Source organism: Orbicella faveolata, unplaced genomic scaffold, assembly GCF_042242905.1.
Source record: "Orbicella faveolata isolate gen_17 unplaced genomic scaffold, um_ofav_v1 contig_34, whole genome shotgun sequence".
In the NCBI taxonomy this organism is placed as follows: Eukaryota; Metazoa; Cnidaria; class Anthozoa; order Scleractinia; family Merulinidae; genus Orbicella; species Orbicella faveolata.
In genome coordinates, this window is record NW_028301563.1 from 19,570,001 (window position 1) to 19,586,961 (window position 16,961).

At 37.3% G+C, this 16,961-nt stretch overlaps 1 protein-coding gene and 1 pseudogene across 3 annotated transcripts in view; one reads left to right on the forward strand and one right to left on the reverse strand.

Moving 5' to 3' along the window:
- The window catches only part of LOC110068142 (hemicentin-2-like), a 206,275-nt gene that overhangs the window by 167,980 nt on the left and 21,334 nt on the right, over positions 1 to 16,961 (forward strand). For 2 of the 3 annotated variants that reach the window (XM_089271128.1, XM_089271127.1), the window contains exons 7-9: positions 5,382 to 5,552; positions 5,860 to 6,036; positions 7,103 to 7,336. In XM_089271128.1, the coding sequence (XP_089127254.1) occupies positions 5,382 to 5,552; positions 5,860 to 6,036; positions 7,103 to 7,336 (582 nt within the window). Of the gene's footprint in view, positions 1 to 5,381; positions 5,553 to 5,859; positions 6,037 to 7,102; positions 7,337 to 10,703; positions 11,055 to 16,961 lie in introns of those variants that run through there. The other variant, XM_089271129.1, reaches the window with a different exon arrangement.
- On the reverse strand, positions 12,559 to 14,108 carry LOC149105182 (uncharacterized; annotated as a pseudogene).

The following is a 16,961-nucleotide window of genomic DNA, read 5'->3' on the forward strand; positions in this document are numbered from 1 at the left end:
TTTTAAAGATTCCCCACTTTAAAGATTCCCGCTTTTAAAGATTCCCGCTTTTAAAGATTCCCCATTTTAAAGATTCCCGCTTTTAAAGATTCCCCATTTTAAAGATTCCCTATTTTAAAGATTCCCGCGTTTAAAGATTCCCGCTTTTAAAGATTCCCCATTTTAAAGATTCCCGCTTTTAAAGATTCCCCATTTTAAAGATTCCCGCTTTTAAAGATTCCCCATTTTAAAGATTCCCGCTTTTAAAGATTCCCCATTTTAAAGATTCCCGCTTTTAAAGATTCCCCATTTTAAAGATTCCCGCTTTTAAAGATTCCCCATTTTAAAGATTCCCGCTTTTAAAGATTCCCCACTTTAAAGATTCCCGCTTTTAAAGATTCCCGCTTTTAAAGATTCCCCATTTTAAAGATTCCCGCTTTTAAAGATTCCCCATTTTAAAGATTCCCTATTTTAAAGATTCCCGCGTTTAAAGATTCCCGCTTTTAAAGATTCCCCACTTTAAAGATTCCCGCTTTTAAAGATTCCCCACTTTAAAGATTCCCGCTTTTAAAGATTCCCCATTTTAAAGATTCCCGCTTTTAAAGATTCCCCACTTTAAAGATTCCCGCTTTTAAAGATTCCCCGTTTTAAAGATTCCCGCTTTTAAAGATTCCCGCTTTTAAAGATTCCCCATTTTAAAGATTCCCGCTTTTAAAGATTCCCCATTTTAAAGATTCCCGCTTTTAAAGATTCCCGCGTTTAAAGATTCCCGCTTTTAAAGATTCCCCATTTTAAAGATTCCCGCTTTTAAAGATTCCCCATTTTAAAGATTCCCGCTTTTAAAGATTCCCCATTTTAAAGATTCCCGCTTTTAAAGATTCCCCATTTTAAAGATTCCCGCTTTTAAAGATTCCCCATTTTAAAGATTCCCGCTTTTAAAGATTCCCCATTTTAAAGATTCCCGCTTTTAAAGATTCCCCATTTTAAAGATTCCCGCTTTTAAAGATTCCCCATTTTAAAGATTCCCGCTTTTAAAGATTCCCCATTTTAAAGATTCCCGCTTTTAAAGATTCCCCACTTTAAAGATTCCCGCTTTTAAAGATTCCCGCTTTTAAAGATTCCCCATTTTAAAGATTCCCGCTTTTAAAGATTCCCCATTTTAAAGATTCCCTATTTTAAAGATTCCCGCGTTTAAAGATTCCCGCTTTTAAAGATTCCCCACTTTAAAGATTCCCGCTTTTAAAGATTCCCCACTTTAAAGATTCCCGCTTTTAAAGATTCCCCATTTTAAAGATTCCCGCTTTTAAAGATTCCCCACTTTAAAGATTCCCGCTTTTAAAGATTCCCCGTTTTAAAGATTCCCGCTTTTAAAGATTCCCGCTTTTAAAGATTCCCCATTTTAAAGATTCCCGCTTTTAAAGATTCCCCATTTTAAAGATTCCCGCTTTTAAAGATTCCCGCGTTTAAAGATTCCCGCTTTTAAAGATTCCCCATTTTAAAGATTCCCGCTTTTAAAGATTCCCCATTTTAAAGATTCCCGCTTTTAAAGATTCCCCATTTTAAAGATTCCCGCTTTTAAAGATTCCCCATTTTAAAGATTCCCGCTTTTAAAGATTCCCCATTTTAAAGATTCCCGCTTTTAAAGATTCCCCATTTTAAAGATTCCCGCTTTTAAAGATTCCCCATTTTAAAGATTCCCGCTTTTAAAGATTCCCCATTTTAAAGATTCCCGCTTTTAAAGATTCCCCATTTTAAAGATTCCTCATTTTAAAGATTCCCCATTTTAAAGATTCCGCTTTTAAAGATTCCCCGTTTTAAAGATTCCCTATTTTAAAGATTCCCCGTTTTAAAGATTCCCGCTTTTAAAGATTCCCCACTTTAAAGATTCCCGCTTTTAAAGATTCCCCATTTTAAAGATTCCCGCTTTTAAAGATTCCCCATTTTAAAGATTCCCGCTTTTAAAGATTCCCCATTTTAAAGATTCCCGCTTTTAAAGATTCCCCATTTTAAAGATTCCCGCTTTTAAAGATTCCCCACTTTAAAGATTCCCGCTTTTAAAGATTCCCCACTTTAAAGATTCCCGCTTTTAAAGATTCCCGCTTTTAAAGATTCCCGCTTTTAAAGATTCCCGCTTTTAAAGATTCCGCTTTTAAAGATTCCCTATTTTAAAGATTCCCGCGTTTAAAGATTCCCCAGTTTAAAGATTCCTGCTTTTAAAGATTCCTCATTTTAAAGATTCCCGCTTTTAAAGATTTCCCATTTTAAAGATTCCCGCTTTTAAAGATTCCCCATTTTAAAGGTTCCCGCTTTTAAAGATTCCCCACTTTAAAGATTCCCGCTTTTAAAGATTCCCCACTTTAAAGATTCCCGCTTTTAAAGATTCCCCATTTTAAAGATTCCCGCTTTTAAAGATTCCCCATTTTAAAGATTCCGCTTTTAAAGATTCCCTATTTTAAAGATTCCCGCGTTTAAAGATTCCCCAGTTTAAAGATTCCTGCTTTTAAAGATTCCTCATTTTAAAGATTCCCGCTTTTAAAGATTTCCCATTTTAAAGATTCCCGCTTTTAAAGATTCCCCATTTTAAAGATTCCGCTTTTAAAGATTCCCCATTTTAAAGATTCCTCATTTTAAAGATTCCCCATTTTAAAGATTCCCGCTTTTAAAGATTCCCCATTTTAAAGATTCCCGCTTTTAAAGATTCCCCATTTTAAAGATTCCCGCTTTTAAAGATTCCCCATTTTAAAGATTCCCGCTTTTAAAGATTCCCCACTTTAAAGATTCCCGCTTTTAAAGATTCCCCATTTTAAAGATTCCCGCTTTTAACGATTCCCCATTTTAAAGATTCCCGCTTTTAAAGATTCCCCATTTTAAAGATTCCGCTTTTAAAGATTCCCTATTTTAAAGATTCCCGCGTTTAAAGATTCCCCAGTTTAAAGATTCCTGCTTTTAAAGATTCCTCATTTTAAAGATTCCCGCTTTTAAAGATTTCCCATTTTAAAGATTCCCGCTTTTAAAGATTCCCCATTTTAAAGATTCCGCTTTTAAAGATTCCCGATTTTAAAGATTCCCGCGTTTAAAGATTCCCCAGTTTAAAGATTCCTGCTTTTAAAGATTCCTCATTTTAAAGATACCCGCTTTTAAAGATTTCCCATTTTAAAGATTCCCGCTTTTAAAGATTCTCCATTTTAAAGATTCCCCGTTCCCCGTTCCCCGTTCCCCATTCACATTCGCCGATTTCCCGTTCCCGTTTTAAAGATAGCCTTGAAAAATTTGCAGACATCAGAGCAGGCCCACTTTCTCGTCTCGCGGCTTCCCCGCTCGATTTCGCGCTCACGGCTACGCCGCACGCACTTGTGCTTCAACGCAAGCCGGCGCGGAGGCTAAGTTTTCCCTGTAGAAATTTACCAGTATGGGTACTGTAAAAATAAGGCTTATGTTTTGGTTGTCAATTTTTGGATTAAGGCCGTTACTATGGCAACATCTCATCTAATGGCAGGTAGATGTATTCCTTATTTTGACCGTAAACTCCTTAATGTTTATACTTTACTTCGGTGAATTTTTTTTCATACTTCGCCACATCATAGATATGATATTACCTGACATTTTGAATTGGCAAAAAGTCAAGGATGTTCAGACGGTTTTTCCAATATTCTGTAATTTTTCATTACTCTAAATATATTAGATTAGCTCTGACAGATTTTAACAAAAATAGGGTATTTTATAGGAACTGTACGTGGTTAGAACTGAGCCAAATTAAAAAAAAAATTCACCCAAGGGAATGTGAGAAAATTAGCATTTATTTGGTCACGCTGACGTCGCAAAAAACACGAGTGGTTATTTATTTAAGTGCGCGCTCATGTGACTAGGGGCGTAGCCAGGATTTTTCAAAGGGGGGGGGGTCACACTGTGTCAAAGAGAGGGTACTCACCAGATTGTCATGTCGTTTTTGCTACCTGTTGGAGGTTGTCTGCTTAAAAAAGGCTTGCAAAGGGGGGGTCATGGGCACCCCAGGACCCCCCCCCCTAGTTACGCCTTTGTGCGACGCTATGTATCGCGTGCGAGAAAGCAAGAGTAAATTAGAGCTATTTTACCGGTTATTTATAGAGCTTTTTTTGCCATATTTTTTGGCCAAAGGCTTAAACAGATGTTAGAAGAGAGTTCAAAACTATTGCCATTTATGAAGTGATTTAACGCCTTTCAAGTGCTGAAGTGGTTTTCGTTTCTCGCGTCATTTTTGCGTACACGATTAATACTGACGCCTGGCAGACAATGGTAGCGTGACTGCAGTAAAAATTTAAAACAAATCTATTGACTGGAAAATTTTTGCGCGAACGTCCTTAAATAGTACTTGAAGCTGCTGCCGATGAACCCACTGTATTCACTTCTGCCAATGCGGGCAATATGCGTTCAGGTTTGCTTTATAGATTGATAAAACCTTTGATTGCCAAAAACATGTTCCGAAGCTGGTCGAACATCGAGCGTTGGTAAGTCTTTTCTTACCTTTGGAATCTTTCAGGCCAAATTTCGTAACCTTCTTTATATTTTCTGGTACAGCATCTTCTTATATTCTCAGAATTTCCTATTCATAAACACTGGGAAAATGGGAGTTTACGCCGACTATTTTGTTTTTGTTCAATAAAGCATTATACACTGGGTTGGGTAGTGTTCATTTTCCTGAGATAGCGAACCAATCAGATTGCTTGAAACATCAATATCACTGAGTATGTATATAGGTATGATAATTATAGGGACACGTAAAATGCCGACATTTCATCAACGTCCATATAGGAAATTTGTTTCGTTATCAAGCAATGCAACAAACTATTTGGCATCGTGCCCGGCCCATACGATAAAACATTATTAAAGAAATTTAATTATACGATCTTGTTTATGAGATTCTACATCTACACTTGTAAGATGCAAAACAAAGCTATTCACCTCTCCACTTTCGTTGATAAAGTGTCAACCAAATACAGAATAGAACATCTTTCTTAATAATTAAATAGGAAAAAACACCCCTCCTCCAAAGCATTATAAGCGACATGCCTTTGTATACACACCTATTTCACTTAAATATTTTAATTGGCACTAATAACAATGTAAATACTGTACTTGTAAACACACTTATATTATATTATGTTATATTATATTATATTATATTATATTACTTATATATTATAATTAGCACTTGTAACTATGTAAATACTGTACCTGTAAGCACATGCAGATAACCAATAAAAAAAAAAAAAAAAAAAAACAATGCAACTATACGTATTTTGGATTTTAGTTAGTCCCCCACGATTTCTTTAAAGATAGATTTCTTTAAAGATAGATTAATTTTAATGTCGTTAAAACGCCCGTATTCCGTTAATTTTTTTTTTTTTTTTTTTTTTTTTTCAAAGTCTTAGTCAATTGCGGCGATCCTGGTTCTCCATTAAACGGTCAAAAACGCGGCTCACAATACTGGACTGGGGAATCTGTGTCGTTCATTTGTCATCCGGGATATCGCTTGATTGGACCGGCCACTAGAGTGTGTTTGCCTTCCGGTAACTGGAGTGGTGTACAGCCTTCATGTAAGTAACTTGATTCCATACCTTATTATGCCAAGCAGTTGGGCTTTACTTTTAGCTAAAGGATTTCTGTTGAAATACGACTGCCAAATTTATTCTCGCAATCTTGGATACAGGGGCCCTATAACCTGCGTTAAATAAATAAATAAATAAATAAATAAATAAATAGATAGATAGATAAACGGCAACAAAAACAACCACAAAGAAAACAAAACAAGCAAGACGTGACGGAGGATGAAGAGTTGACTTTGCTCACATTGTTTTGTTTGAGTAAATATTAATCTTGTTTGCTACCCCGGTATAAATGTAGGCTTCAAAGCTTGTCCTCCTTTGGGAAACCTGAAGCACGGTCTTGTCCACGGACAGCAGTATTGGGAAGGAAAACATATTTCCTTCTCTTGCAATCCTGGTTACTGGCTAAAAGGATCCACAGAACGTTACTGCTTGATGAATGGTACTTGGTCAGGAGTTCAACCTTCATGTATTGGTAAGAGGGATTGATTATGGTAATTGTCAAAAAAATAAATAAATGTAAACATTTGCAAGCTTGCTTGTACGTTTCCCACCTTTTCTTAGATTTCACCTTAATTTTTTGACGAGAGGGACGTATTAGGAGGTCAAATCAACGTAGATCTAATAAACACAATTGCAATCGTTGTGGGCTGACTCCACGTTTGTTCGCTCGATGATGACGTTGATGGAACACTTTGTTCACATGATGTCCAGTAATTTGCCGCATTTCTCCCGCCCTGACTACATAATCGATGTAATTTGTCATAACATAACATAGCCGACGTAATTAGCAACTAAACTTATCTTAAAGAGCGATGATCCCTATGACATTCGTTTGAAGGAGTTAAACCTCGTGTCATTGGAGAAGAGAAGATTACTGACTGATGTGACTTTCTTATATAAAACACTTAATGGCAACATTAATATTGACGTCAGTAAAATTACAGATTTCCACTCAGAATTTGACCGCTTTTAACTTAGGTGTAAGGATTTTTTAACTTTAATGAAGAAATATGCTAGAACTAAAATATAGTTTTGTTTTTTTTTTTTTTTCCATCAAATAACTGACATATGCAATCGACTTCCTTTAGATATTCTTTGCTCTGATTATGTCAACATTTTTAAACCTAGACATTTCTTAGTGATTTTAAGTATTTAGTTTTTTTTTCTTTCATATTTTAATGCATTCTTCAAATTTACTATATTTTGTGTATTTATATTAGTTCATAGGTGATCTGCTTTTATATGGGGTTTAGGACCCCTTTACAGATTATCCTTTGGCCTTTTAAGCATAGACTGTAATAAATAAAATAAAGCAAAAAAATAAATAAATAAACACGAGTTTAATACTTATGTTACAACGCAAACAGCTGCATCAGATACAGCTACATCAAATGCTGTTTGATATTGTATTCTAGATTATGTTTTTACTGGTTATATTCTCTCTATATTTTGGAGGGGAGTGCACGCTTAAGTGAAAGAAAAAAACGGCTGAACGTCAAAACTTTACTAACTTCAGGAACGTCCGTTATTTTGTTTAGGAATGAAAATACAGTCAAGTATTCTACAAACCAATGAACGTTTCGCCAGGTACTTCAGTCAATTTATGGAACCAGTGGCTGGTTCGCATCCATATTGGAAGCTGTGTTACCGCGCTACCAATCATGGCTGGTCGTCAAGTACCTTCCACAGCAACTGTGATGGTAAGGGTAGAACAGTTACCATCATCAAGAAAGACCAATACGTATTTGGAGGATACACAGATATTCCCTGGGGTATGTACATATACTAAAAGGCTTCTATACGCTGATGGTCTTTTTGTTTAACTAACCTATCAAAGAAAAGGCGAAGTAAATTGGGCGATGGTGTATAATGTGTACTATATAGCCTGCGACCTACCTCGGGAAATATGAAAGACGTATGAAGCAGATTCCAAAAGTAACCTGTTCGCACAGGGTATAGATGTATCTATTCCTGCTACCGTAAGCTTTCTAAAGCAACAACCCCCTGAAAATAGCGACCTCCCCTCCCCGAACAGCGACCCCCGATAGTAGCGAAACTTCCGAAAACAATGAGCCCAAAATCCACCCCACGCCCCGTCCCCCTCAACTCCCACCGAAAACAGTGAGACCTTTCAATAGCAAGGTGAACGTTACGGTACGATCACGTTGTGAAATGTCAGTTCGTGGTTCGTTAGTTCATGTTGCGCCGTGTTCAAGCAAAAACCGTATAATTTTCACCAAATAACAGGAACGTAATAAAAGGAATTCTTTTTGAATTAAAATTAACAACTCCTTATGATTATCAGTAGGAGCTTGTGAAAAGAAACGTTTCTTCAAATTTAAATTGAAAACTCCACCTGCGCTCTGAGATATTGTTAAAGCAGATAGACTGTAAACATAGCAGTGCGTCATGAAGTCGAAACAGTTTTCGGTATCTGACACGCTTTCCTGTCGACTACTGACAACATGGTCTTGACCTGAAGCGTGGCAACATAGCTTTAAACAGGAACGGAGAATTTAGTTTTAAGGAATGGTTTTACGAATTTACACCTTTAATTTTGCGAAAAAAGCTCAGTCGTATCAACTTCATATAGCGCTTTTTGGTACACAAAAGTAACGCCCCCCCCCCCTACCCGATAGTAACGTCCCCCCGAAAGTAATGAGCCCCAAAGGCTGCTTTTCCAAAAGGAACGAGGCTCATTACTTTCGGAAGTTTGCGGTAATTTGAAATAGTAATTTCACCATGTGGAGTACAATTCAGGGAGTAATCGGACGAACAATTTCAAAGTCAGACGAGCGCGCAGCGCGAGACTGATTTAAAATTACGAGCACTGTTTCTCCCTAAATTGTACGACACGTGGTCCAATTACTAATTGATCGCATCAATAACAAATTTTGAGTCCTAGACTGAAAGGCCGGTTTCACTCGCGATAAAGCACATCGCACATCGCGTTATGACCCTAAAAATGGCTGCGAAAGAGACAGCGAAATTAGTGGTAGTTATAAATCATCGCCCTTAATCATAGCAATTACAATATCCTTAAATGTGATTGGTGCATAAACTGCTGTATTTTGCTCTAATTAATCTGCAAAGCTGTAATCGGACGGTGTAATCGGACAGTTGGCTGTAATCGGACACCTGTAATCGGACAGTTACATGAGCCAATCATTTTAAGTCCTCTCCACTAAATCCACCAATCACAACATTGATTACAATCACTATAGTAACCAATTCAAGAGACTGACTTTGTAAATTGTGGAGGTTTAGTCTCCGGTGACTGTTTTGAAAGAAACTTAACAGCCATTTTGCAAGCATTTTGCATGTTGTTAATTATGATATTTAAAAATGACTATTAAACGCTCTTTTTCACATGAATTTTTGCTTTTTTGGGAAATTGTAATTATTATGATTAATTGGTAACAGGACATCGTGTCGTCCAATTCAGTCTGTAATCACACTCGTGATTAACAAATCGGACTCCCGCTTCGCGGTCGTCCAATTTTGTTAATCACTCGTGTGATTACAAGCCAACTTGGACTCCATCAGTCCTATTACCATTATTAATTTTCAATGCTGTAGTTGGTATACGGCAACCTTACATGATTTACAAGACTTGATGCGACGCACGAAGAGGCAGGAGGAAGGCATTGCTTCATAAATACTATAGTTAACACTTAGCCTGAGTGCACAGGTAATGGGGGACGGGGTGGTGGATATAACTTCCCTTCGAATCATTCTCGAGATCTTGAAAGAGGATTTACTTTCAGTAACTGTTTATTTATTCCTCGACGAAATTATTATGTGCAAATGTTTGTCTGCGTCATTTGTCTTTGCCATTATATACAACCGCATCTTGAATGTATTTTTGAGCATTTAGACTGAGCATTTAGATTCCATCAAAAACTTGGAGAAGTTTTCAAAATACAGTCGAACCTCTGTTAAGCGGCCACCTATTTAGTGGCCACCCCTTATTCAGCGGCTAGATATCAAAGTCGCGATCAAATTATTGTCAGTAAAAATACTACAAATAAAACCCCTATTAACCGGTCACCTCTATTAAACGGCCGCGGCCACCTTTTGGTCATCCTGATGAGGGTTTCTCTATTGTCTTCACCTCTATTGATTAAGCGGCTACACAAAATTTAATAGACTTAGACTGGCTTTGTTTCAGAAAAGACGATGAAATATAGGAGTCCCAAATAGCATTTGAAGGCTGATAAAACCATTCACACACATGTACATTATGATTATGATTGTCTTGACGTGATTACATTTCAACCCAATGGTGAAAAATATTTAAAACACACGAACGCCTATTAAGCGCTTAATAGAGGTTTGACTACTTTACGTTATTCTCCGATTGTTTGAGAAAATAGGGAAATCCAAGGTGGCGCATCTAACATGACGAACTGATGATGTCATGTGATGTCACATAAAGTCTTGACCAGCAGAAAAAAAAAATATCTTGTAAGGCAAGCCGAGGGTAATCCATTGATTATAAAATTATTTTGATGCAATATCATCTTATTACGTCAGCAAAAACTCAGGATAAGTCACAAACAAACACCCTTGTATCACGGTAAGGGTATAAGTTAACGGGTACATATCTGACGGCTTTAGGGACCACACATTATACATTGTACGTCATACATTACACATAAAAAGCAACTGTTTTATTTTGCTAACGTGACATCATTTCTTTTCTGACTCTTCCACTTCCTTTCAACAATCTATCTCCATTCCCAGAATAAGGCAGGCTATGGCAACAATAAACAAATTCAACGAGAAAACGTATTGGTTGGGGTCGAAAAGAAACACGCATGAGCTACTTTTAATGCACCAGCGTTTGCCATCTGGGAGGCAGGCTTTATTCAACAGTATCTCCTGTACTGAAATGAATACTATGAAATAACTCAAAACCATAGGACAAAAGGTCCCGTATGAGGGCCGTACGCGTCGAAGTGATAGGGCCGGATAAACACGTACGGCCCTACTAGAGATGCGTACGGCTCTAATAGAAACGCCTACAGCAAAATCGATGCGAGTCATTGACAAAAACATTTTTTTTGCTGCAAAATTTTGTTTTCTTCAAAATGAGTGATGAAAGTGAACATTCTGAGAGCGTATTTTACTATCCAGGGGAACTGTGGCGATGCAGAACTACTTCAGTCACCAACTCACTCCGAAAGCACAGAAAGAAGGTCAACACTCCTCACAAATGAAAAAGTTCACAACTTTCTCAGAAGCCAACAAGCAAGCAGGTGTCAAGAAAACTACTTTTCCGGATGAACTGTCCAATGATAAACCTTTGGAATAAGCAAACATTCTCGAGGCGAAACTTCTTTCAGTGGAAAGCATCAAAGAATTCATCGTGGGTCAAAAGCAAGAAAACCGGCAACGCGAAGAAAACAAAGTACGATATAAGCTTAAATCAGTTAAATGTTTTCTTCGAGTTTCCAGAGTTTCTGGGAGAAGTTGGTTAAACTAGAGAAATCACAAACATACCTTGTGTGCAGTAGGATAAATTGCTCTGCTGTTTTTACCTAACTGTTGTTTGAAGAGACAAAACTAAGTATGAACACAAGTTCATTACCGTTAAGTCTCCAGATAATAAAACTCGCTTGAATTTCTATTGCACAGCAAAGCCAACAAAGTCAGTAAACCAAGGTACTGTTTGCGAGAGCCAACATCGGTGTCACTAATATTCAGTCGCTGGTTCTCCCTTGTTCAAGAGAATCCAAGAGGTCGGTAAATAGCTTAAAACGACGCCGACATTTTATTGATTCTTCAGATGAAGAAGATTTGTGAACAATTTCAGCGAATTAAGCGTGAAGCGAACTCTTGTCAGTCGCTAAGTTTTTGATGGTTTTGATATATTTTTGGCAGCTTTGTGTCAACTTTCTCTTGGCTTTTTAAAAAGGTTAGCCAATTCCGTTAGCTTGAATTGTAATTGAAGACTTACATTGAAAAACAATCAAAGGCTCCTTCGAGCTACGTCATGGTTTGTGGTAATTATCCTATGAAGTACTGTCCTTTGCCTCTTTTGGAACGTGTTGCATTTGTAAGGTGTTAAGTTGAAAAGTGCATCATGTTAATAAGCAGCCATTAGTTGAGCATTTTCATAGAAATAAGGTCTTCATCTAATATATAACATTTTCACAGGAAACACTGGTAATCCTTTTAGTGTCTTTTTCTCTGTATGGATTATGAACATCAGCAGTGCAGATATTGTTTTGACAATTTGTGAAGATTTCATTAGTTTGCACATCAGCACTGGATGTGTTAGGGTTTTGAACAAACTCACCCCACTCGTCATGGGTTGCAAAGTTATGCCATCTACCCATGCATTTTGCACTTTTATGCCTTCAGTTTTAAATAATTCACTAGTATCTACAAGATATTTGGCTGCATCTAATACTTTCTTAGGTCTGACATTCTGAAACTGATAGTGATGCTTGTAACCAAGTCGCCTTTTAAGTTTTATTGGAATGGTCTGTGATTTGCTTCTTGGCCTTGGGAGAAAATGAACAGTTGAATTTACATCACTTGGAACATTGACAGTGTTTCCATGAATAGACAACTGACCACCCCTAGATAGTTCACGGATTTGCATAAAAGGTATACGAGGTGATACTTATTAGTCGCTCCTCTAGTGATGTGAAATTCAATACATTATAGGCTTACAAGGAAAACCAATCTTATTGGCTTTAGAACAGCTGGGTAACCTGCCTTGTTTTAGGCCTTTTTTATTGCAAGTTAGACAATCGCTTTTTCAGACTTTTTTTAGACTTTTTTTTTTATTACAAGTCATGCAGATCCATTCAGTGTCATTAACACTTTTAAAACCAGTAAGACAGGACTCAACAATGTCTAGTGAACAAGTGCCCTATATTTGTTTGGATCACATTTCACTACAGAGGACTTGAACCAGTATAATTGGTCACAACAAGTGCATACATATTCTGGGCCACATGCAAGTTTTTGTAAAACAAATTTATCTGAAGGAGCGCAGCTCAATTTCTCTGACATGTTCTGGGTTTAATTTTGTTCTATTAGGAGCCTGGTGTTTCTTGTTCCTAGATGTTTTGCTATTAATGTTGCAGCCTTGTACTCGTTTTTGATTCTCATTTGTTCTAAAGCTATCATCAGCTCGTCTGTCTTTCATGTATTCTCTCATGTATTTTCTTTTGTAAGCTTTACGTTTTTCACTGTTATCAACTGGTTTGTTTTCATTTGCATTTTTTGTTTGTTTGCTGTTGCCTCTTATCTCCATTGTTCTGTTTTCTACTATGGAAACATAATGAAATTCATCTAGGTGCCTAATGTAAATGTTTAGGGCATTTGTAACATTCACTGGCTCAACAACAGTAACTGGAGAAAAAGTTGGATTTGATTCAGCAATATGAATTGATAAATTAAGACAATTGGCAACAGCTTGAATTATGATAGCATCAGCCCATGTTCCTTGACATGACATTCTTTCCAAATATCCTTGCCAAGAATGCTCAGTTTTACTCTCTTTAAATTGCGTAGGGTGATTCATTAAATACTGATTGCCAACACTGCGCACATAGAAATGACTATTAGGATTTCCATAGAGTTGATGTGACACAGCCCTAAAAGAGCAATCACCACCTCCTCCAACATCAAGTGCACTTCTGCCTAACTGAGACAATCTGAATTCTAATAAACAGACAGAATTTGTGGGTGATATAAAAGGTACTGATTTGCAATACTCATTTGCTGGACCAGGATTTGACTCCATATCTCCACTCAATGATATGATTCTGCTCAAAAAATGATACGTTTTCCTTTGGAGCTGCCTTAATTTTCTGAAAATATCACCTTCAGCTATCATACAAAACAAAGGCAAGTTTTTATGCTTTGGAGTCCTTGTTCAAAAAACACACAAGCTTAAACTTTGTCCAATGAAATACTTCTTTGAGAAATCATGAATTTTGAACCTCTATATCACCCTAAGAAATGACAACGATGTATCCACCAACATAGCCTTTAGCTTGGAGGATTTCGTGACATTAATTTCTTTATGTATAATTTCACCGAATTTTTTTTTTTTTTTTTTTTTTTTTTTTTGCCATTAGAAAGTCTGGTAACCATTTTGTAAGAAATTCTGGAGGGTTCTCTTTCACGGGTCATGCTAAACCGAGGATGGGAGACAATGGTGGCCCTAGAATTCCATACATTCACATTTTTATCCGCATTTCTGTACTGACAATTACTTGACAACAGAACTGGTATTTTATTTTGATTTTCAAACTGCTCGGGTATTGTAGGATTACCGTCGATAATCAATTGCTCCTGACCTTGGTGTATTTCAGGTGGTATTCAGATAACAGATCATCTGTTTGGCATTTGTTTGTTGTTTGATATTTTGTATTTGTTATGGTATTTGTTATTTGGCGTATATTGTATTTAGCATTTGTTTGGCAGTTGTGTTCAATCTCTATAGTTTGTCACAGTTGTGGCATTTAATTCCCAGCGAGAGGGGAACTTGACGAAAGCTTCACCGATCTCCTTTGTCATGTGACATTTTCCGAACAACTTCCTAGCGAATTGCGAAATATTAAAAGCGCATTTAATTTAAATCGTACGTCCTGCGAGTATTTTTAGAAAATTCAAAATGCAATACAGTAGAAGGAGGGCATTCATTCCGAATAGTTCGTTTTGTGCATTCTATTCCTCGTCGTCCAAATGTATCTTGGAGACGTCGTAACTTTTAAGACTTTAAAACCCATTTCTTTCCACTCGAGCTTTCTTGAGCACATTTCCTGTTCGTTTGTGAGGTCTTCAAAAGTGTATTTTGATCAAAGATGGAGCAAAAGGAAGGAAAACTGGCCTTGACAATTTTTCTGTCGAGCTCGACACAACAGACGCCATTTTGTAAACATATACTGCCACCTTTGTCGCACCCCTCCCCTGACATATATGAACATAAAACAATAACACGACTTTGTGGACAAAACCAAACCTAGTATGGGGGACAGGGGAAGCGTGTTTAATTCATGTTTAATGCGGATTTAATGCATAAATTAATTGTTTAACGGGCATGGAGTGACCAATCCAACCATCACTATGCCTCATGGTATGAAGTATATACTATGAGGTAAAAATGAGAAAACGAGTCGTGTTTTTCAATGAATTGTGGGTTTCTTTTTCGACGCGGAGAAATAAATGACAATTTTTTATTGTAGAGTCTTTTTTGTACGTAGTTCCGCGCGCGGCCTTCTGATGTTATGTAATCGCGTCCTATATTTAGGTTCAAACAGAATTTTCAAAATTTTCAACACCAAGTGGTCATATGATAAATGCTTATTGACTGAGTTGAGTCGGGCCGGACGGGAAAATATTTGGCTCTTGGTCAGGATGTACGGACCTCGAGCCAAATATTTTCTCGTCCGGCCCTCCCACTCAGTCAATGAGTACATGGTATGATAATGGTAGCAAAGGCGCGCAAAGATAGCTAGTTGAGCGGACCAATACAAACGCCCCTGCAAAGATCGTGCTACTTATGCATTCATGTAGGGCATCTAAACTATAAAAAAATACAACATGGTCGAATATATATAATACGAGTTAACCTTAGAAATTGAATGAAACACAAACGGAATGAGATTAAAGCATTAAATTGCTCCCCCACCTTCCCAAGGACTGTAGAAGCGCTCTACTCTTGAGAGATCACTTACAAATTGAACATGACAGGCATAGCACAATACCTTCTTCCTTCCCAAAATTGTACCCTTACTATTAAGAGTCTTAGCGTTCTTTCCGGACATTTTTGTTTATAAACGTAAGGAAGCCGCGACATTCCACTAAGCACTCCTTACAGGACCATAAGGGAGAATCAACCATATTCATCTTTCTTCTGAGCTACTCATATTATTCGTTAAAAATGTTTAGACAACGATTTGCCATTAAATTGACCAAAGACTAATTCATAATGCATCATGATAGCTTTCATATGATTTACGTTGCGAGGGGAAGGTGAATAAGAAGGGGGAGCAAACCAAAGTTCAAATTTAGCCCTCTACCTAAAAATTGATATTGAATCAACCTGTCATTATCAATCTTACAAGAATTGTCGAATTTCTCTCCCGTTGATTACCGTGGTAAATTACAGGACAAACCAGGAAATGACGTCACAGACTGTCGCCCCAACCCTAAATTTAGTATTATTGGTATATAAGACGTTACAACACTGATGTATTGTGACTCTTGGGCTGCCTCAAAGTATAGACTGCGTTAGGTTCATTACCGGTTAAATTTGGGAGCAATGTCGGGGGGGGGGGCGGAAGGGTGCAATGTGCAATTCGCTCTTCTGCAGCCAATTCAAATTGAAGAGTCGTTTAACAAAATAAACATTTATTACTTATCTTACAACGGCACTACTCATTTCAGCTATTTTTTTTTTAAGTTGACGCAAATTTATCAGAAACCTGACACCTTGGGACACCTGGCCCTGTATTATTACCAACCTTGTTTTTATCCCCCGTAGTTGATCCTGATGTAAAAGAGTACGTGAGTGAACTTTTTCAAAAGTTGACTCGAATTGATTCAAAACCTGAGACCTGGCAGTGTTTTATCTTCAGCATATTTTTTGTTATTCGTGGTTGATCGTGGCTTAAAAGAGTTGCCATAAAAAGACCTAACTCAATCGGCAAAATGCGATCGTAGCAACAAAAAAAGAGAAACCCTTTAAAGACGATTAATATTTTGTAATCCTAGGTCATCGCGTTGGTTTAACACGACTTTCTCTGAGAGTAGACACTTATAAAGCCGATTCCAGTAAGTAGGCTGTCAGGCACAGCGCATATCTTTTACTCCTAATTTGAAGAGCAATTACACCACCTATGTTAAAAATATTCTGCGTAAACAACCATAAGAATATTAACCAGGAATAAGCAGTAGATCTGTTTACGTTCGGAGGGAAACCCCAAGAGCATACTTTGCTCAGATATGATTGAGCAGTTCAGGTTTCCCATAGTAATAAGTTAGAAACTTTAAAGGAAGTTACAGGACAGCAGTTAACCTATGTTAGGGCAATTCAATAAGCCATTTTCAATATACAAAACTTCTAACTTGGCTCCGACTCTTGGGGGAATTAAAACAAAAGAATTCACATCAAGGTTGGGGGGGGGGGGGTTCTTTTACTCCCCTAAGCCTCTGAGCCAAGTTAGAATTTCAATATCTCGTAAATGGTTTATTACCTTTACAAATAGATAGGAAAACTCTCCAAAGAAGAACGTGAACTATACATTGGATCGGTTGAGAGTAGTTTTCGGATTAGACAGCGTGGTACAGAATTTTGTAACTTCTTCCTTAGAAAAGTAAATGTTCAAGTTGTGCTATTACAATATGATAGGCTCTTAACTCGTGATT